Source organism: Mytilus trossulus, chromosome 3, assembly GCF_036588685.1.
Source record: "Mytilus trossulus isolate FHL-02 chromosome 3, PNRI_Mtr1.1.1.hap1, whole genome shotgun sequence".
Taxonomy (NCBI): domain Eukaryota; kingdom Metazoa; phylum Mollusca; class Bivalvia; order Mytilida; family Mytilidae; genus Mytilus; species Mytilus trossulus.
In genome coordinates this window covers 90,901,864-90,924,718 of record NC_086375.1, presented here as the reverse complement: position 1 = coordinate 90,924,718, position 22,855 = coordinate 90,901,864, and the positions used below count along the sequence as shown (strand labels likewise).

The following is a 22,855-nucleotide window of genomic DNA, read 5'->3' as shown; positions in this document are numbered from 1 at the left end:
ATTTAAAGTGTAAAACAATTCAAACAGGAAACTGATGGTCTAATCTTTATAAAATTCTAGAAGCGAGAAAAACCTTTGCAGTAATTTTTGGGCCAAATAAGGACCTTATTGCCCCACCTCTTTAAAACACTTGCTTTTCTATGATCTGCTAGTGTTCATTTTTGACAAAAAGTTCTAACCAACATGTAAATTCCAAAATATCTTGTGCTGAGTCACAAAAGTCGAGCGCACCCTAAATGGTATTCTTGATTTGGTCCATATTTTTATAACTACATTGATAAACTTGTTTTTAGGAAATCAATGCTACTACTGCATGCAATAATCCTATATCTATCAGTCATCAAATTGCCAAATATTAAAGTATAAGGATAAAAGCTGTGTATTTTCTATAAAATTTGTGTATGTTTAGTATTGAATCAACACAAGGGTACATAATCCTTCAGTATAATTCAAAAACATTCTTTTGGACCTTTTGTTGCTGCATGTACAAATACATATATAAAATATCTGTACAGTCTACAACTTCTAATTCTAGCATGACACTACTTTAACACAACTATAGGAAATGTGTGCAAATATTTAAGACTTCAATTAAATTAGGTAACTAAACGATAGGAATTAGTGTCCAAATATATAGCAATAAAAGTATTTCAAATGTAGGCAATAGCTGCTGTATGTATATACTATTTATACCACTCTTCCACATTTGCATGTTTCTAGAGATCCCTATCAATAAGTTGAGAAAACTTACCTTATGTTTTATTAAATTAAGCTGTCCACCAAATATGAATACAAACAGTATAACACTATTCAGTTCAAAATATATCCTATTCTAACCAAACAATAGAATTTCCCTCCAAAATAGACATATGACTTATTTAACCAATTATCACGCAGAACAGAGTTTTCATAACACAATCTAATAAAACCTAGAGAGTTGCATGTATAACCACTATATCAAAATTCACTGAGCCATAACAAAGTCTTACAATAAATATATTAAACCACTGACGCATGACTTAAAACTACTCAATGAATACTAAGAATTAAAAATGTCAAACTCATCATGTATACATGGTATTTAATAAATTATATAAATTTTTTATACAAAAATAAAAATTTCAAAAATGACTTGTTACCACATATACACCATTTAGAGATTGATAGGTTGTAGTTTGATTAACATTCAGTGGCAAGCATTTCATATAAAAAAGAAGATGTGGTATGATTGCCAATGAGACAACTGTCCATAAGAGACCAAAATGACACAGAAATTAACAACTATAGGTCACTGTACGGCCTTCAACAACGAGCAAAGGCCATACTGCATATTATCATGCATATTAAGAACAAAAACAAATAATTAATCAATACAATAAAGATCAGACCCACTGCAACAGGGAAGAGTTGAATTTTGAATTATCTAAACCCACCATATTGCAAATCTAAGCAGTTTAGGGGTATGGCCAATACACTTTGAATGAATTACTGTAAATTCAGAAATTAATGCGAGGTTTTTATTATTGCAACAAATGCGACTGAGTTGTAAATGCAATAATTTGAACTCACATTTTGATATGAATTTATCAGGATTTTTCTCAAAATCGTAAAAATTAAAATCGCATTTAAGTCTAAAATGACAAAATCGCAATAATAAATGCATGCAATAATTTCTGAATTTACAGTATTTATTTAAATTCACCATTGCCAACTTTACCAATTTGGTTTAGACAGTTCCCTTTTAATCTATTCAAATACACTATTGCCAACTTTACCAATTTAGATCAGGGTCAATTCCCTTTTAATCTATTTAAATACACCATTGCCAACTTTACCAATTTAAATAGGGCCAGTTCCCCTTTAATCTATTTAATTTTACCATTGCCAACTTTACCAATTAAGGTATGGTCAATTCCCCTTTAATTTATTTAAATACACCATTGTAAAGTTTACCAATTTGGTTAGGTCAGTTCCCTTTTAATCTATTTAAATACTCCATGTCCAACTTTACCTATTTAGGTAGGGCCAGTTCCCTTTTTAATTTATCTAAATACACCATTGTAAAGTTTACCAATTTGGTTAGGTCAGTTCCTTTTTAATCTATTTAAATACACCATTACCAATTTAGGTAGGGCCAATTCCTCTTTAATTCATTTAAATACACCATTGCAAACTTGACCAATTTAGTTAGGACAATTCCCTTTTATATAAGAAAGAAGATGTGGTATGATTGCCAATAAGACAACTGTCCATAAGAGTACAGCCTTCAACAATGAGCAAAGCCCATACTGCATAGTCAGCTATAAAAGGCCCTGATATGACAATGTAAAACAATTAAAACGAGAAAACTAACGTTAATCTATTTTTAATTTACCATTGAAACTTAACCAATTTAGGTAGGGTCAACTCCTCTTTGAATTCATTGAATTCACCATTGCAAAATTTATCAATTTAGGTAGAGCCTTTGAATTTATCTAAATACACCAAAGCCAATTTTACCAATTTAGGGAGGGCCAATTCACCATTGCAAACTTTACCAATTTAGGTAGAGCCTTTGAATTTATCTAAATACACCAAAGCCAATTTTACCAATTTAGGTAGGGCCAATTCACCATTGCAAACTTTACCAATTTAGATAGGGCCTTTGAATTTATCTAAAAACACCACTGCATGCATACTTTACCAATTTAGAAAGGGCATGTAATTCCCTTTAAATTTATTTTAATTCACCATTGCCAAATTAAGGAAGGGCCACTTCAATTGATGTCCCTTCCTCCCCCTCCCTTTATTCGCCTCTGATGAGGAGGGATTCCTAACAAAGTGGGACAACTTATGCATGAATAAATAAATGTAAAATATCAAACTATCAAACTAGACTTATCAATTTTATTTAAGGAGGCTCGCGGGTATAAAATTTTCTGAAAAATTTAAACATTTATTTTTCATTACAAATTTTATTTATTACCGTTTAGTAGTAGATTCTTTATGATATGGTACAAAAATCTTTCCAAAAAATCAATTTGTGTTGGCCCAAGGTGACTTTTAAAATGTTGATATCATTGAAAAAGCACCAAATTATCTCCCTTTAATGCTAAAATGCCATTTTTTGGCATTATTAACAATAGAAATATCCTATTTAACTCATCGGTGACCTATATTTTTTAATGTTGTTTTCAAATAAGCTGTACATAAACTAAATGATTGTAAAAGGAGTAAGGGCAATAAGGCCCTCATTTGGCCCAAAAATTACTGCAATTTTAAGTTATCATACATATTTTTAAATTACTGAAAACTTGACTAAGGTATAAGGTACTAAGAAAAACAAAACAAATTTGACATCGAACAAGTTACCATGGCAACAATCATGCCCTAATTTGCATATTTTGTTAAATTTCGTGATTTTCCTTGATTTTTCATCAAATTTTAAGTATATTTTAGATTGAAATAGTAAGTGCGCACCCAAGAAACATCTTTTTATTTGGTGAGATTATGCCAACAGTTATAATAAAGCTTCTGTTAAAGTATTTTGTTGTTTCTCGGCTGCGCAGGATGTTTCCTCGACAGAAATAAAGATAGAAAACTGCATAAATTCTGTATTTTTCATCGTTTTTGTGAAAACAGTACATATTATGACGTAATTGTGACGTCATCAGATAAAAATCTTTCTGTTTTTCATTTATATTTCTTGACCCTATGCATTTCTAAACATTATGTGCCAATTTGAAATGGTTATCAAAAATTTTATTTTCTTGGGCCAAAACTAGGCCTTATTGCCCCTACTCCTTTAAGCGATTTCTGTATTTTAGTCCTTTTTTTATTTTGATATTACCTCTATTTCTCCTATTAGTTCAACAGAAAAAAAGGACATTAACAAAAATGTATCCTTCTTTCGATGGCAGATTTTGAGTGTAAATGAACGGTGAACCCATTTTTTTATTTCATTTTTCTATTAAGTATAAGATAAAGTTCATTTATAGAAAACTACAGTGAAATCCTATATTAAATAAAAAAATTGATTTAGACCTGCAAGCCCCCTTAAGTCTCACACCTATGGATGAAAATGTTGAGTATGTTTAAAGTTACCAATAATTAAGACCTATTGTTAACAGAGTTTTTATGACTATCAATTAATTGCAATTAATGGCAATTTAAAGCCATTTTAGAAAGTAGGACATTAAACCTTCTTATTGATAAATGTAAAGCGTATGGTGGTTTTTAGCACTAAATCTACACAAAGTTGTTTGATATAATGGTTTGGTTGGTAATATATTCAAGTTCATCATGTTAATCATCTTCCTGGGGCACCAGAGACTATTCATGCATTGCAGAACCCTGGCTAGTGACTAAACATAGTGTTCAGGGAAGTATACCTAAACAATGCTTTGTAATGTGATATGTTCAGGGAGGTATACCCAAACAATGCTTTGTAATGTGATATGTTCAGGGAAGTATACCCAAACAATGCTTTGTAATGTGATATGTTCAGGGAAGTATACCCAAACAATGCTTTGTAATGTGATATGTTCAGGGAAGTATACACAAACAATGCTTTGTCAGGTGATATGTTCAGGGAAGTATACCCAAACATTGCTTTGTCAGGTGATATGTTCAGGGAAGTATACACAAACAATGCTTTGTCAGGTGATATGTTCAGGGAAGTATACAAAAACAATGATTTGGCAGTTGATTGAAGCAGAACCTTGTGACAGTGAACTATAAATCTTTTTTTATATATACCTTAATATACAGGATTTTTTTTTCTGAGACAAGTGTCTGTGATTAAACAGTTTTCTGGTGATTCACTTTTTTAAAAATATCAGATAAAGAGTGCCTTTACTAACCTATTGACATTGACATACATGTAAACACAAACTGCAATTCAATGAAAGACTAACTCATAAATAATAATAATTTATTAGTATTTGATATGTATAAAGTATAATTAGATATTCAATGTGGCATAATAATATAAAATAAATTTAAATGGTAATATCATTTGCATTTAAAATAAATGAAAAAACAAGTATCTTTATATTTAGTCAACATATACAAATTCATCCTCTTAACTTTTGTTGTACATACAGCATGAACAGAAAGTCATCACATTAATTACTGTGATAATTCAATATTCTATGGCATTCCTAGAACTAAAATTTTAGACAAAAAAATCTTTTTAATTGTGAAAAATATTGACCTGGTCAATTTTCACATCTTCATTTGTTATTTTGTGTTGTATTTCAAACAAAGACAATTTCAAACTAAAGAAAAACAAATATATTCTTTAAATGGTAAGAATTTGATAAAAAGAGGGGGGGGCAGGACCTTTTCAAAAAGTGGGAATCAGGCGTTTTTAAGCTCAGGATTTCAGGATTAACCCGTTTGGGATCTGTGATTTCTTTTATCAAATTTCAAGATGACTGGAATTCTTTTTTTAAATTCGGGACCTCGCAATGTCATGTTTTAAAGCCTGGGATTTCGGGATCAGGACCCCTCCAACCCCCCTCTATAGATCTTATATTACATGCATAATTATTATATATTAGGGCAGATCCATAAATGGGATTCCACTTCAAACTTCAGCCAAAGACAATACCATATGGTATGAATACACAATGAACACACACATCATGCTTACAACCACAACATATCAATTTATGCAAGGGCAAATAACCCAGTCATTATATACCATCTTGTATGAAAAAAATAATAAATTACTTCACAAAAAATCATAACATTAATATATATCTGGCAAAATAAAAAAAACATGTTTCCGCAATCTGATATGATTAAACAATTAAATGTTGGTATGTGTGAACAAAAAATATGTTCTTTGCAGTCAAAAACAACACCAGAATGTGGTGGAAACTTTTAAAATATCCAAGAAAAATATGGCACATTTCTCATCCTTAAACAGGCTATTTGGTTTGTATCTGCCTAAATTTTCGATATCAATATAAAAATCTTTTTTTCGTGTGATATTTTTGTAGCAGTAATAAATACTTTTTAATGGTATAACACAACATATAAAAATAATATCAGTTATTACTTATAGCCTCAGTTGTTACTCATAACAGATTCAATCGTTACTCATAACAGATTCAGTGGTTACTCATAACAGATTCAGTGGTTACTCATAACAGATTCAGTTGTTACTCATAACAGATTCAGTCGTTACTCATAACAGATTCAGTCGTTACTCATAACAGATTCAGTATCATCCTCACACACTTCATCTTCATCTTCATTGTTCATTTGGCTTGCTATCAGTTTTTCATAATCTAAGTCATTAGGATTCTTTTTTAAATGACCTTGGTCTTTGTTTTGAAAGTTAAATGCAGATTCTGATGCACTTTTGATATCCTTCTGAACAAAACCGAAACGAGAAGAACTAGGACTAGCGGGACTGATGGGTGAACCTCCAGCTAGTTGTGGTGGACTGGAACTTCGTGCAGGGCTTGTATTTGGTCTTCCTCCTGAAGAGGATCTTTTTACAGCACCACCTAAAACAGGAATTTGAGTTCTGCGTGATGCATGAGTCTGAGTCTGAGGTGTTTGACATTTCTGAAATGCCATTATACAATGCAAGTTTCCTCCAACTTTTTTAGTATTACGTTTTTGTAGTCCTTTTTCCAGCCGACGTATGTCAACATAATCTGGATTAGTGCAATTCAAATCAACTGATATATCTTCCCATCTGAAAAAGAATAAAATCAAAAGATTGCAGTTTTCTACTTTCATGTTTAAGGGTCCCAACATCTAATTAGATGAAACATTTTTTAACAATCACATACCCATTAAAAATCTAATCAATTTTCTTTATATTTTCTCCGGAAAGTTTTATTAGATTAACTAAATAGCTTTAAAGGAAATGAAAATGCATTTTCTATAGTATTCCATGAAAACAGTATGTTTTTGGTACAATTGTATTCTTTAAATTTTCATCTCAAAACCACATTAGTCTAATATCTTGAACTGATAATTGATGGACCTAAAATTTAATTCATTATATTGTTGTAAGTACTGACCGTTTACAATGTATACATGGGTGTCGTCTGCTAGGATCTCCTATTAATAGCCATGTGTTATAATCTTCCTCAGATAGTTCACCACTGAAAACAAAACAATAATTAATATGGAATATGTAATTGGCTTTTAACTAGCTTTTATTAACTGGTTAATTTGTGTTTAATATTTTTGTTTGTTGTTGTTTGAGATGATGATTCAAGCCCTTCACAACTGATGTATACAGCTAGTTTTAAAATTGTGTTGTAACCACTGTCCCTTGTTACAGGAGGATTGCTCAAAAACATGTTTAACCCCATCGCATTCTTTCAGTGTCTGTCTCAAGTCAGGAGTCAGTAATTTAGAAGTTATATTGGTTGCTATTGGTCATATTTTTTTTTTCATCTTAGGATCTTTTATTGCTTACATACAGTATGGGTTTTGCTCATTGTTGATAGTTGCTTTATGGGTGATAGTTGTCTCATTGGCACTCATTCCACATATTTTTTATGTCACATTGCATCTACTTAAATTACCAGCAATGGTATATAAAGGTGATTTAGATATGTTTACCTGTAGGCTTGCTCAGCTTTACATGGAGTATCTTCATAACCAATAGGACAGAAGTAATGATTTTGGCAGTGGTATATAAAGGTGATTTAGATATTTTACCTGTAGGCCTGCTCAGCTTTACATGGAGTATCTTCATAACCAATAGGACAGAAGTAATGATTTTGGCAGTGGTATAAAAAGGTGATTTAGATATGTTTACCTGTAGGCCTGCTCAGCTTTACATGGAGTATCTTCATAACCAATAGGATAGAAGTAATGATTTTGGCAGTGGTATATAAAGGTGATTTAGATATTTTACCTGTAGGCCTGCTCAGCTTTACATGGAGTATCTTCATAACCAATAGGACAGAAGTAATGATTTTGGCAATGGTATATAAAGGTGATTTAGATATGTTTACCTGTAGGCTTGCTCAGCTTTACATGGAGTATCTTCATAACCAATAGGATAGAAGTAATGATTTTGGCAGTGGTATATAAAGGTGATTTAGATATGTTTACCTGTAGGCTTGCTCAGCTTTACATGGAGTATCTTCATAACCAATAGGATAGAAGTAATGATTTTGGCAGTGGTATATAAAGGTGATTTAGATATGTTTACCTGTAGGCCTGCTCAGCTTTACATGGAGTATCTTCATAACCAAGAGGACAGAAGTAATGATTTTGGCAGTGGTATATAAAGGTGATTTAGATATGTTTACCTGTAGGCTTGCTCAGCTTTACATGGAGTATCTTCATAACCAATAGGATAGAAGTAATGATTTTGGCAGTGGTATATAAAGGTGATTTAGATATGTTTACCTGTAAGCCTGCTCAGCTTTACATGGAGTATCTTCGTAACCAATAGGACAGAAGTAATGATTTTGGCAGTGGTATATAAAGGTGATTTAGATATGTTTACCTGTAGGCCTGCTCAGCTTTACATGGAGTATCTTCGTAACCAATAGGACAGAAGTAATGATTTTGGCAGTGGTATATAAAGGCTATATTAGGATCCTCCAGACCTTTCTTTAATATGACTAGAGCTTCATCTGATGTTAATCCACTGGTTTTATTTTTACCCTGTGGTTTGTACAAGTTAAAACACCTCCCTTTCACTTTGTAGTGGTCATTCAGCTGTCTAAACCATCTGTAATGAATGTAAGATAGCAATATAGTTGAGAAGCATATGTAATGGACTGGGCTGAATATAACTGTTAGAAGAAATAGTTTAGATAATCAAGGGACACCACTCTTGAACCATAAAATCAAATCCTACAAAATTTACTTGACCTGCATTTTATGTTCCATGACATTGTGTTCAACTTTCGAAAGAGTATGTTATGACATTATCATTATCATTTGGAAACGGAAAACTATCAAAATTCAACTTAATCTGTTTTCTGTAGTCTAAAATCTTATGATAAAGTTTCAAAGGATTTGGTCATGCAGTTCTTCTCATCAAAATAACACATTTGTGACTAAGGAACACATAGACAGATAAACCTGTGCATCACTATATACTGCATAATGAAAGATTTATCAATTTTTCATTTATTATCTCCCCTTTTCATGTATTCAAAAAATCTCTCGTTATTTTTGTTCACTTGAGGACAGTTCAAAATTTAATAATATCAAAAGAAAAATTCTCAACTAAGAAGCATTTAAAATAACCTTCTGAAAATTTGCCATTGGTTGGATAATGTATTTAAAAAAAAATATTATGCATTGGGTTTTTTTTTGTATTTTTTAGACAGTTATCTCATATTCTAGGTAAGTACCAACTGTTTTCATATTAATTTGTTAAATTCTAGTTTTAAATTCTAGTTTAACTAACATATAAATACCTCATAAGAGTAATGTTACCAGTAAATGGTCCAAATCTTATTTCACCAAATGGAGGTTTAAATCCCAAAAATAATAAAGCTTCTTCTTGAGTTATTGGTGAAAGGCTGTAAAACAAAATGTATAATGAGTTTGTATGGCATTTCTAAATTGGTGACCAAAGTTATATTCTTCTGACATTTACAAATATCATTTAGTTTCTTTTTAAAGTTACTGGTAAATTTAAATATGCATTAAAAAATGTTCTTGTTTCTCATTTTTAGGTAGATTAGACGACCGTTGGTTTTTCTCGTTTTGATTGTTTTACACTAGTGATTTCGGGGGCCCTTCATAGCTTGCTGTTCGGTGTGAGCCAAGTCTCTGATTTGAAGGCTGTTCCTTGACCTTTAATGGTTTACTATTTAAATTGTTACTTGGATAGAGAGTTGTCTCATTGACACCCATAACACACCTTCCTATATTTAACTCTGCTTTGTACTACTTAATTGATTTCTTGATACAATTTCACATAATTTCCAGTATAAATGGACAGTAAATAAAATTCACTTTACAAATTGCTGAGTCAAAATAACAAACAACTGTTGTTTTCTTGATAAGGTGCTGAAAGGGAAGCCATCCATGGAGGGGTTAAAACATCATAAATAAATAACATACATTATTTACAATATTGAAAATTCAAATGTATTTTAATATATTGAAAATTGAAAAAAGACAATGTATTTTGGACAAGATTATAAATCATTTGATTGTTAAGTTTATACAAACCTTCCATGTCCTAAAGTACTAAAGAGGTAATTCCAACACGAAACAACAGACGAAATACCACACGATTTACTGTACTGTGGTCTGCTCATACAAATCCTAAATCAAAAAAGTTTATATTAAATAATTAATTACAATAACATAATATATGTGCTCTGCTCTTTCAAATCCTAAACACAAAAATTCATATCAAATAAATTACCATTATAACATCATTTGGCAGCTTCAATTAGCATAAGTAATTACATGATGCAATGCAGACGATGTAAACTTTAAAATTAAGAAAGTGAGAATTATTTTCTGACATTATTCAAACTCTTTATCACTTTGCTTTATCCATGACAGGAAATTGAAATCTACAAATCTTTCAACAGGTACATGCTGGTTAAAAATATTATTGCAAAAAATCATGATTTGCTGACTATTTTTTATCAAAATATTTTCTCCTATTTTTAAATAAAAATCTAAAACTTGAAACTAACCATCTTTTTTGGTCCATGACTTTGCTAGCAGCAATTTGTGAGTATGTAGCAGTAACAGTAGGAGGAATATAATCTGTTAGTACATCTTCTCTCTCACTAGGCAATACTGTAAAACAACACTTGCATATATTAAGGCAGTTTGCTGGTGTGATTCAGTATTACAAGATTTTCCAAATTTGTAACATTTTTAAAACAAATTTTAACTAAGAGCTGTTCAAGAATTAAATATATGGTATGGTTGGAAGTTTTCTTTTTGTTTTTGCTACCTTTAAATTTAGATCTCTACCACTTGAAACTTTATCTTGCACAAACAAGTACTAACCTTCATTAATTCATTATTTGGTTGTGTTTTAAAGAAAACAATTAAGTAACTTAAATATAAAGGATGTGATATGTGTTTTTTCAAGAAACTATCATTTATTAACAGTAAAGAGTCTTGAGGCTTTACAGACTATTGATAATTTCATTGTTTTTACATCAAAATAAAATCACGGTAATATGTATTGGTGATACAGTAGACTCCGGCCAATCGGATACCCAAAATGTCAGCTAAAAATATCCGATTGTCCGATATATTCAATTAGCCGATGAACGTATATTCCTCCAAGTTTTTTTTCAAACTTGACAGACACAACCCTAAGATACCAATAGCTATTATAGCTGCTTTATTAATGCAAATTTGTAACTAATCTCAATGTTTTTTTACAGGTACAAGTTCGGATAATTCGGTTGATTGAGTAATAGATCGATCAGTTGATTATAATGTATTTTGTTTATCTGTCAGTCTGTTGATTTTTAATGATGTGTTGATTATCTGAATAAAATATATACCTCTTAAATAATGAGACTTGTTGTTTTTGCGTGATTTGTTTCATTTGTGTGTTAAGTGTTAAAACAGGTAAAAGCTAAAAATAACTATTAATTCTCGGAAGTAGGCCACAGGTAAATCTATTAATAGCTTAAGAAGTTGATCGAACTCGGATCTAATTTTCTACAGTTTTTTATACGACCGCAAATTTTGAAAAAATTTTCGTCGTATATTGCTATCACGTTGGCGTCGTCGTCTGAATACTTTTAGTTTTCGCACTCTAACTTTAGTAAAAGTGAATAGAAATCTATGAAATTTTAACACAAGGTTTATGACCATAAAAGGAAGGCTGGTATTGATTTTGGGAGTTTTGGTCCCAACATTTTAGGAATTAGGGGCCAAAAAGGGCCCAAATAAGCATTTTCTTGGTTTTCGCACTATAACTTTAGTTAAAGTTTATAGAAATCTATGAACTTTTAACACAAGGTTTATGACCACAAAAGAAAGGTTGGGATTGATTTTGGGAGTTTTGGTTTCAACAGTTTAGGAATTAGGGGCCAAAAAAGGGCCCAAATAAGCATTATTCTTGGTTTTTGCACAATAACTTTAGTTAAAGTAAATAGAAATCAATGAAATTTAAACTTAATGTTCATGACCACAAAAGGAAGGTTGGTATTGATTTTGGGAGTTTTGGTCCCAACAGTTTAGGAATTAGGGGCCAAAAAGGGACCCAAATAAGCATTTTTCTTGGTTTTCACACCATAGCGTTAGTATAAGTAAATAGAAATCTATGAAATTTAAACACAAGGTTTATGACTATAAAAGGAAGGTTGGTATTGATTTTGGGAGTTTTGGTCCCAACAGTTAAGGAAAAAGGGGCCCAAAGGGTCCAAAATTAAACTTTGTTTGATTTCATCAAAATTGAATAATTGGGGTTCTTTAATATGCCAAATCTAACTGTGTATGTAGATTCTTAATTTTTGGTCCCATTTTCAAATTGGTCTACATTAAGGTCCAAAGGGTCCAAAATTAAACTTAGTTTGAATTTAACAAAAATTGAAACCTTGGGGTTCTTTGATATGCTGAATCTAAAAATGTACTTAGATTTTTGATTATTGGCCCAGTTTTCAAGTTGGCCCAAATTGAGGTCCAAAATTAAACATTGTTTGATTTCATCAAAAATTGAATAATTGGGGTTCTTTGATATGCCAAATCTAACTGTGTATGTAGATTCTTATTTTTTGGTCCAGTTTTAAAATTGGTCTAAATTAAAGTGCAAAGGGTCCAAAATTAAACTAAGTTTGATTTTAACAAAAATTAAATTCTTGGGCCTCTTTGATATGCTGAATCTAAACATGTACTTAGATTTTTGATTATTGGCCCAGTTTTCAAGTTGGTCCAAATCAGGATCTAAAATTATTATATTAATTATTGTGCAATAGCAAGTCTTTTCAATTGCACAGTATTGTGCAATGGCAAGAAATATCTAATTTTACAATATTGTGAAATAGCAAATTTTTTTTTAATTAAGAGTTATCTTTCTTTGTCCAGTATAGTAAGCAAGAAATATCTGCATGATTTTTTTTTAATTGGAGTTATCTTTCTTTGTCCAGAATCAACTTAAAATCTTTGTTATATACAATATACAATGTATATTCACTTTTTACTACCAACTGATAAATTTAAATAATCTTTACCATTCAGTGATAACAAGCAGTTTTTTTACATCTTAATATTTTATGATGTATTTAAATGAGTAGTAATTGTTGCAAACTCCATTAGAATATTTTAATTGAAATTAGTTTTGGAATAAGGGAAAGGGGGATGTGAATAAAAAATTGGGTTCAATTTTTCTCATTTGAAATTTCATAAATAAAAAGAAAATTTCTTCAAACATTTTTTTGAGAGGACTTATATTCAACAGCATAGTGAATTGCTCTAAGAGAAAACAAAAATTTTAAGTTCATTTGAATACATTCATTCTGTGTCAGAAACCTATGCTGTGTCAACTATTTAATCACAATCCAAATTTAGAGCAGAATCCAGCTTGAATGTTGTATCCATACTTGCCCCAACCGTTCAGGGTTCAACCTCTGCGGTCGTATAAAGCTACGCCCTGCGGAGCATCTGGTTATTTATGAAACACATTTCCAATTTCAAGTAATACAACTACTTTTATGATTATATAATTAGACATCAAGATGAGTAAAATTATTTTGCTTTTCTATCTTATTTGTCGTGGTTCAAAATTAAAAACTGAATATTATGCAAATTAGGAAAATGGCGTACGTGTGTACAAGTTACATAAATCTATTTCACCTGGGATATGCTATTGACAAACGATTCCTTATTTTTACAAGGGACTTTTATATTTATTTTAATAAATTGTTGAGAAAAAGGTACTTTTCATCATTCATATTTAATAAATATTGATGAACATCACGCACAGTTTATTATTTCTGTCGTGTCATTGTTTGTGAAGTAAATGATAACGATCACATTTGGATAAACACATAATAAACACATCTTAGGCAAAATATAATATCAGTTTCATAGAATAAACAAGACAACAAGAAAAAACATGTTTTATTTGACTGTAAAAGATCTTAAACTTCGTAATGGCGCAACTTCCGGCTTCATTTCCTGTCAAGAAAAAATATGAAATTATTTCAAAATATTCGATTGTACATGGTTTTCACACATTTTTCATGAATATTCCTATCCAATTAGCCGATATATTCTAATAACCGATATTCAATTATCCGATGTATTTTGACTGAAATGTATAGGGAATAGTTCGGTGTTTTGACATAATATTACAATAGGCGATATATTCGTTTAACCGATATCCGATTAGGTGGAGTCTACTGTATATCAAATGTTAAGGACCTTCAACAAATTATTCAATTCAATTGTTTAAAGTGCAATCCTAAATAATCCTTCATAGATAATCACCTGGCTTCTTCATAGATCTTTTAGCTGTTATATCAGAGACATCAACGTCCCAAACTAAAGTATCTCCATTTAAATCTGGTGCCACTCTTATCAAATCAGGAACAGCACCAACCTGACTGGACGAGGAAGATGTCATAGGTTTAATATTATTGTTGTTCTCACTCTTTGACTTATTCACATCCTTTTGTATTTGTGTGGAGTTATTTCCCTTGTTTACAACTTTGTTCAATGTATCATCACTTTTGTTTTGTCTCACTTGACTTGATAAATTTGGTTGGTTGATTTTAGTCACATGACCTGATAATACAGTGTCATCTCCACTTGAACTGAGCCTGGAAGGACTAGAACTTGAGTATCTAACTTTAGGTTGAGGAAGTTGTCGTCTGATATTTCTTAATTTCTCTTTTTGCAGTTTTGATGTTATCTCCAAAGATTTAATTCTATCACCAGTAAAGGCAGATCCTAAAAATATATCAAAAATCTCTTAAATATAATTATAGATTCCACAACTGCAATAAGTGATAACGATATTTCTTAAATTGAAACTGTTAAATTTTAATATTCAAATAATACTCAAATTGACAACACTTCAAATGGTCTGCAATTTTATTTACTATGGTCTACACATTTCGCCTGCAAGGCAGGTGTCATCAGGACAATTAATATACAGAAATTGAATTACTGAAGTACTCAAAAACTGTATATTGAATTTGATGTTGTCAAGGTTAAGATAATAATGAAAAGTGAAAGTAGCAATAAAGAGTTATAAATAGATAAGATAAATATAGAAAAATAAAGTTTGTTTACAATGTAACTTGAGTATGTTTTACTTTTATATGATACATGACATAGTTCTTAAGGCTTGGTATCTAAATGGCTCAACTTCCCATGGTTCCTACCACTTCACTCAGGGACTCTATCTAAATGATTCACACAGTTCACCAAACAGAGTTTAATTTAAAAGGAAGAGGCCATCCAATTAGCTTTTTAAATATTTTAAAATTAATTGTTGAGAGTGGAATAATATTGCATTACACAAGTTTTAGTAGTGTAATTTGTTTCTCTCATGATTTTAATCATTCCTTTTTTAAAGATTTGCAAAACTTTGTGTTCTTTATATGTGACGTCTGTCGTCATCAGACATCGTCGCCTTTTTTCATGACCTCACAATAGGAACTTTAAAAGAAACCAAGAAAATTTGACCTCATAATCAAATTTCAAACAATTGTTTGCCAATAACAGATATTTCGCTAAATGATATTATTAGTATTTTTTCAAGAAATGTGAAAATAGCAGAAAAATTAGAGAAGTGTCATGTAGCATAAGTATGATCCACATGAAGCTTCTAATAAAAAGTTCAGAAACCTCAAGTTAAAAGTTCACAAGAAAAATGTGACCAAATTGTGTGGGTCAAAAGGATATAACACGTTTAGCTATATAACTTGAGAAACATATTTACGAGTCAAATAAAAGAAATGCTTCCAAGAATATAGTCATATTTGTAACATGTACTATAAATATCCTCTAGGACAATATTATATAATGGACAAACTTACCTGTAATTTCTATAATTGTTCTACTTCTGTTTATGTCACATTGCTATGTTGTAATGACTTTAATATATAGACAGAATTCTTAAACCCATGTTTATTTTAAGAAGATTAGTTTAGGATTAGGTTAAGTTTACCAACATTTATAGGTAGTATACAATAACTAACACAGAGATCCATAACTGGATTTAAAGCTTTTCACTCCAATCTTGCATAATTTTACCAATTACTCAAAGTATAGACACTGAAATAACTATTTACAGAATTTTCTGATTTCAATTATGTTTTTAATTTTTTATAAGTTGAGTTCTTATTAAGTAGGTATAAGATGTGGTATGACTGCCAATGAGATAACTCTCAATCCAAAGGAGGAGGAATGATAAGAGCAATCATTTGATCAGGGAAATTGCAAAGATAGTAAATTTATTCAAGCCTTCAAAATTAGGATAAATGAACAGGTTTATATGATCTGGACATGTTAGTGCAGAGAGATCACATGTTATGTTACTAAGAAGTCAAAAACACTGGAAATCTATGTATTTTGCACACAGTAACATCGTTATAAAACATATTTTTTGGTGAAAAGTTGTTGCTCATATTCATATCAGTTTTAGTCTGTATTTATAGTTCAGGACTACAGGTAAGAAGATTGAGACCCTTATGCCAATATGTAAGATAATTAATGTAATGTCCAACAGACTAATGTCTAATAAATATATAGTCGGTTTTATTTGTTATAATTATAATAATTTTGGATTTTTCAAAATTCAAGGAGCTTAGAAAAGAAGCCCTATCATACCTTTAATATTTAAAACTTAAATTAACTAGTTTTTTTACCTATATTGACTTGCTGTAATATTTTGGCTGCATCAAAAGCAGCCTGGTAATCCTGTCTAGTCACATGGTTTAGTAGTTCTTCCACTTCAGTCACAAGCTTGGAAACAATGGACACATCAATCAGTGTAGGTGGACGCTACATAATATAATAATAACATAAATGTTAATAAGAATTAATGGAGGAATGATTTAAAGCAATGTTCTTGTCTTCAAGCATTTGGTTCAGTTGCTTTTATAAATTCGTTGTGACGTGGATGGAGAGTTGTCTCATTGGCACTCATACCACTTATATTTATTTTATCTGTATATAAATATTGTTTCAGTCTGACAGTATTTTCTAAAATTGTATTTCTTTTTTTGTGTACATAAAAACTAGTTCCTTATATGTGTACCTTTGCTTTCAATAATTATAAAATTATTAAATTGGAAATATTGATATCTATTGGCATGCATATTAAGATATTTGTCTTAGAAACAGGCATATTTACTAAATACTAATTGGTTTACCTTTTCATTGAATTCATCTGCATCATAGAATTCATCATCGTTATCCTCCTCATTAATTGTTTACCTTTTCATTAAATTCATCTGCATCATAGAATTCGTCATCACTATCCTCCTCTCTCCCTCCCTCCCCCTTATTGATTGGTTTACCTTTTCATTGAATTCATCTGCATCATAGAACTCATCGTCACTATCCTCTTCTTCATTATCCGTGTCCTCCTGATGATCATCGTCTTCGTAATCCTTCAGATTGAGAGGTTCAATGATCTCTATTTTACCTTCATACTGCTGCAGTAAACTTTCTGTAGAGTTGGAATTACCCATGTCAGTCTGTACAAAACATATAACAAGTAAAAATGAAAATATGTGTCATAAACATCTTTTCTCTGAAATAAGCTGATGGTAGGAATTTTCTTCTTTGCTTGACCTATTGCCATTGTAGACAAGCACAACTTTTTGTAGAATGAAGTACAATTTAAAATAAATCATACATGTATCATTTTTCTCAAACTGAATAAAAATTGCCATATCTTATTTGCCTGAAAGGGCACAACTTAATACATTTTTTTAATAAAAACTGCATAAAATATTTTTGACTGAAACTACCCAATCCTTCCACCCCTTAATTTACCCAAAAGCCTACCTCTTCAACCTCCTTAATACACTCCAAACCACATGCCATATTATAAACCAGAAAGTTTTAAAGTTCTTTTTCTTACTATAAACATGTACATAAAATGACTAATTCTAGCAAGCTGACACTGAGTCGACATCTGTTGACAGAATTATATGTATGGAAGAATGTGATAGATGGTTTTATTCAGATATTACTAATTCTGATCAAACATTTACTCATCAATAAATACATGTAATTTTTTTTATCAATTAAAAAAAACCCAATGTTTCCAAAAAAATAATTGTTGCATCTTTAAATTTTTAGGACACTTTCCAAGACTTAGATTTTTTTTTGTCATTTTAGCTCCATTGAATCACATTTATCTTCAAATTTTAGAAAATGAGATATATATATAAAAGATACAATTTCAGTAACCTTTTCTGAAGGATACATATTTTTTGATATGGTTGAACAAATTTTCTTGTAAAAACTGTAGCAATAAAGGAGGCTTGTTGTAAATCCCTATATGGGCGCATGATTTTTCAAAACTATTTTTATTCAGCGAAACTCCTCTATTTAGCATGGGAAATAAATGGTCTACTAAAAATCACACCTATAAGGACTTATGCTTTACCAATATAAGTCATTATGACAAATATATTAAAATCAAATTTCAAAATTACCATTATCTTTAACAGGAAATATACAGCCCAACTTCAGACCTTGAAGACATGGCTTTATTGCCTCAAAATATGTATGTGGTCAGATGTAGTGTAGACTTATTTTCAGTGACCCATCTAAAATGACTCCATAAACATACAAAAGCGCAAGTTTTCACATTATTTCTTACACCATCATTCAGAGGCAGCTTATAGTCCCCCTTTTTTATGAAGCTACATATAGGATTAATGCATAGACTTTTCACAAGTATCAATCCAAACGTAGCTTTAGAGGACCCAGGCCTCTCTTTTTCCAAAAACCCTGGATCTACAAGTGTCATTTCTGATTCTGTTGGAGGATAATATATAGGATACTAAAGTGTCCCCAAGTACACTGTCAAATTATTGTCAAACCATTGTATGTTGTCATTTAATACTCTACAATTTTAAACTAAAGATTTTAAATATGTTATTATTTTTTATGTTAAAATACCCATTAAAATTTGACAACTTGTATACAAAAGTAAACAAAGGTAAACATCTGTAGGGTTGAAGTTTTTATAACAGAAGGTGTCATATAATTCATGCTTACCAAGTGGCCATAAACTTACTTCATGGGTGGTTGATCTGATTGTAAACATTTTTATGTTCAATTCAAAGTTTAAAGGCTCTTAATTCTATTCATGTTACGACTTTTCAACTGACAAGTGGAGCACAAAAACATTCGTTTTTTATTTAAAAATAAATCTGTTAAACTATTTAAAAAATTCATCAATTCATTCCTAGGTCACATGCAGGTCTTGAGTTTTCTATAGTTATTTTACTCCTGATATGTAAATTTCTAAGGAACAGCAATTAAACCATACTTTTTTTTTACAATTGATACATTTTTTTTAACCATATATATCTTAACCAATGCATTGTTTTGGGTCTAGTAAATAAAGAGAATAAAATAAGCATTACTTTTTGCATTTTCCCTTTGTAAACAATTTATCTTTACTTAATAAAATGAGAGGGTATGTACAATGCAATCAACCTTATGCCTGATTATGGACCAGTTAAGGAAAAAAATTAGATATATTCAAAGGCACTTAAATACCCTAGATCAGCAAGAAATTATTATTTCTGGTCATGTGTTCAAGCACTAAAATATGTTGTAATGTAAAACTACCTAATATTGCATAGCAATATAATATTTCCCACAGAAAGTAACCAAAAGTTAGCATGCAATAAATCTTCAAACTCATGACGTCATCAATGACAAAAATCTTAGTTTAAACCAATTTTTACTTTCAAATATTATATTGCTATACAATAAAAGGGTTATTACATGAATATTTGGGGAATATTGTCCCTTGTAGAACATATATAGCACTCGCAATATGAGAAATTTAACATGTGCAATATAAAATTCTACTAGCATTGGAACTAGAGAATCAAAGAATATATGTTTACCTTGCAACTGTACTTTTCATACAGGTATCTTAGTCTGTTGAGAGATTTACTGCTCTTCATTCATTTTTGAAGGCATATCACATTTTCCATTGGCCTGTTTTTGAATAAATCTGCAAAAAAACTTTGGCATTACAAATTTACTTTGTTGATTCAGAGTATAAATCATTTTATTGAATAATAGGACCATTATAACAAAAAATCAATTTGATGAAAAAGTATACACTTTACATCTGAATTTTGTTAATATGCATTTTCAGTATGCTATCATTAAAATGGCAGAATACCAAATACCTGACACATTAACCTGAAATAAATTATATTTTAAATATTTATCATGGTTAAAACATACATATATACTGAGTATACAATCTTTAAAATATATATATTTGCATGCAGACAATTATTTATCAGATCAATTTTATATACTTGGTCTCAATTGATTATTGTTTTTTTAACTTGATAACATGTATATTTGGTTGTCACATTTGCAAAATGTTAATCAAGCATTAATCATATTAGTGTATAGTTATATAACTAGTAAGTTCTTAATGTTTCTAAAGCAAATTTCTTCTTAAAAAAAAAACCAAATGCACTCAAATGTCCCTGCCTTAGAAGAAATATGTGAAAAGCAAATATTTGGATCTAAGTACAAAACTATAGACTTGTAAAGGTTAATTATTCCCATGCTGGTGTCTAAATAGGAAGCATATTAATTCATACATGAAAATTATTACAGTTAATCATTTCTTAACATATGTGTCTTTGAAAGCAGCTGTTAGAACTCTCTCTCTGAAATTATTACAAGAGATTACATCGAGAATTTACTTGTTTCTATATTTGAAAAAGTGTGGGAAATTAACTTAGAAACCAACTACTTCCACAGCCATAAGAAACTATCAAAGTTGTTTGTGTGGTTGACAGTTTTATGAACAACTAAAGGATGTGATGATTGGCATATTTATAATACTTTTTCATTTTCAAATTCAATGTGCTCCATCATTTTATGATTATTACCTGGTTCTTAAATAATACCTGAGTAATTCAAGAAAGTAAACATTTCATTGTTAATAAAATTTGATGAAATTTGTTAATAAATAAATTCAAGTTTGCAATTGCCAAATACTAGTAATAAATATAAAGGCAAAAAACATTAAAACAGTTGTTTCACTTACTTTCATTTCAAATACAAATACACTGAACTTTAAATAAACTCTTTTTTCTTCCAATATATATTCATCATTTCCTCACTATCTGTGATTTAACGGATTATTATTACTAACTTTTATATTCCAAGTTTAGTATCAATGCTATTACAATGTGTTAAACCCAGTGGAAAATGAAAAATAAATCCTGAAATATTTAATTTGAAAACATTTACTACTAGAGAAACATTTATATTCATGTCATAAAATATGCAAATTCTGTATGAAATCTGACAGCTCAGGTGAAAAGAAACATAAAAAGTGCAAATAAGGCAGAAATACTGACCTTAAAATTTGATAAACAAACTGCAAGCAAGCTGTTACAGAAATGATAGTATCTAAGTAAAGTATTTAAATTATCAAGTTACTTGATACAATGTACATTAAAGATCTTACAAAATATCCATTCTATCCAATATTTACACGCTATATAGTATTTCTTCCCACAATATAAACATCAGTAATCATATTCCTATATTGATATAGGTACAAAAGCTACTTAATAGAGTATTAAATATAAGTAAACAAAGTTTTCAGATTTTCCATACCTGTAAGATGTCCTAATAGTTTAATAAGGTGTAAACAAAGTTTCTATGTTACCTGATTATGTTATAAACATCCATGTGCTGTCCCTCAGAAATCCTTTAAAACTATTGTTTACATGTTTAATAATTTAATGTGCTATTTACACTGAAGGTGGAATACATGCAAAAAAGATTTAAACTGAAAATACAAATTTATAGTCTATTTCTTCTTTACCTACGTAGATCAATACTTGTATGGGTCTTTTTCATATTCATCTCTAGAAGCTTCTTTTTCTTCTTTTCACACTGAATTTAACTTCTAACATCATATTTAGTTGAAACATGAGGTGTTACTCACAAACCTAAAAAAAAAAAATTTCAAATATATGAACTTATTACTGATTATATCTTATAAGACCCCTTAAATAAAAATTCAGTTACCATGAGAAAGAACTAGATATTAAAGCATGTATAAAGACCTTTATTTTATATGTGTTGAAAAGTAACCTAATTTTTTAATTACACTTCGAAAACATTCTTCTTCTGTTGAGGTTTTAACACATTCCCCATTTCCTTTCGCAATTTTATTCTACTGGAGTTATGTGTCACAGTCAGTCCAATATGCCAGTGTTGTTTTATAACCCTACAGTTTTAAAATATTTTAAAGTACTGGGAAAAGAAGTAGTCAAATGAGGACACCTGTAAGAAAAGTCCCCCCTCTAGACCAGACGAAATTATCTTAAAAGAAAGATGACTTGTGAATGCTGGTGAAAATTAATAGGTATTAGTAATTCAGCCAGGCAAGTAGATCTAGTAACCTCACATAATAAAGGGAACTTATTTGGCAGGTTAGACAGTACTTTAGTTTACTTATTTAAGAAATGCTTGCATGTCTGAAAACTTTCCTTTTCAAAAATTGGAAGAAAAAAAGTTGTCATCAAACAAGCTGTTTGGTTTTTTCTCTCGTTTGTATTATTTCACATTTTTAAATTTAAGAGCCTGACTATATTGTATGGGTTTTCATCATTGCCTTCAGTTGCTATTATCAATTATATCTGGACTATAGCTTTCTCATTGGCAATCATACTTCATCTTTTTATTTTTG

The 22,855-nt window shown here is 30.2% G+C and overlaps 1 protein-coding gene across 10 annotated transcripts; it reads right to left on the bottom strand.

The window, feature by feature from the left end:
• Positions 1 to 4,895: 4,895 nt before the first annotated feature.
• Positions 4,896 to 22,108, bottom strand: LOC134712819 (basic immunoglobulin-like variable motif-containing protein). 10 transcript variants are annotated; one of them, XM_063574734.1, is made up of 12 exons: positions 21,986 to 22,108; positions 21,513 to 21,543; positions 20,025 to 20,134; positions 17,445 to 17,624; positions 16,791 to 16,926; positions 14,404 to 14,865; positions 10,641 to 10,746; positions 10,162 to 10,257; positions 9,399 to 9,503; positions 8,474 to 8,701; positions 7,026 to 7,109; positions 4,896 to 6,694 (listed from the first exon to the last, which is right to left on the bottom strand). In XM_063574734.1, exons 3-12 carry the CDS (start codon positions 20,082 to 20,084, stop codon positions 6,187 to 6,189), a joined length of 1,965 nt encoding a protein of 654 aa, XP_063430804.1. In that variant the 5' UTR covers positions 20,085 to 20,134; positions 21,513 to 21,543; positions 21,986 to 22,108; the 3' UTR covers positions 4,896 to 6,186. The 10 variants fall into 10 exon arrangements, with proteins under 10 accessions (XP_063430804.1, XP_063430808.1, XP_063430805.1 ...); XM_063574738.1 differs by lacking the exon at positions 21,986 to 22,108 and having other exon boundaries at positions 4,896 to 6,086; positions 6,154 to 6,694; positions 21,513 to 21,735; XM_063574735.1 differs by lacking the exon at positions 21,513 to 21,543.
• Between the last annotated feature and the right edge of the window lie 747 nt (positions 22,109 to 22,855).

Coding starts and splice junctions, on each gene's coding strand:
- LOC134712819 (XM_063574734.1), bottom strand. CDS start 20,084: ATGAAGAGCAGTAAATCTCTCAACAGACTAAGATACCTGTATGAAAAG. Junction 9,504..10,161: donor AGTACTTTAGGACATGGAAG/GTTTGTATAAAC, acceptor TTTGTTTTACAG/CCTTTCACCAATAACTCAAG. Junction 8,702..9,398: donor GGTAACATTACTCTTATGAG/GTATTTATATGT, acceptor CATTCATTACAG/ATGGTTTAGACAGCTGAATG.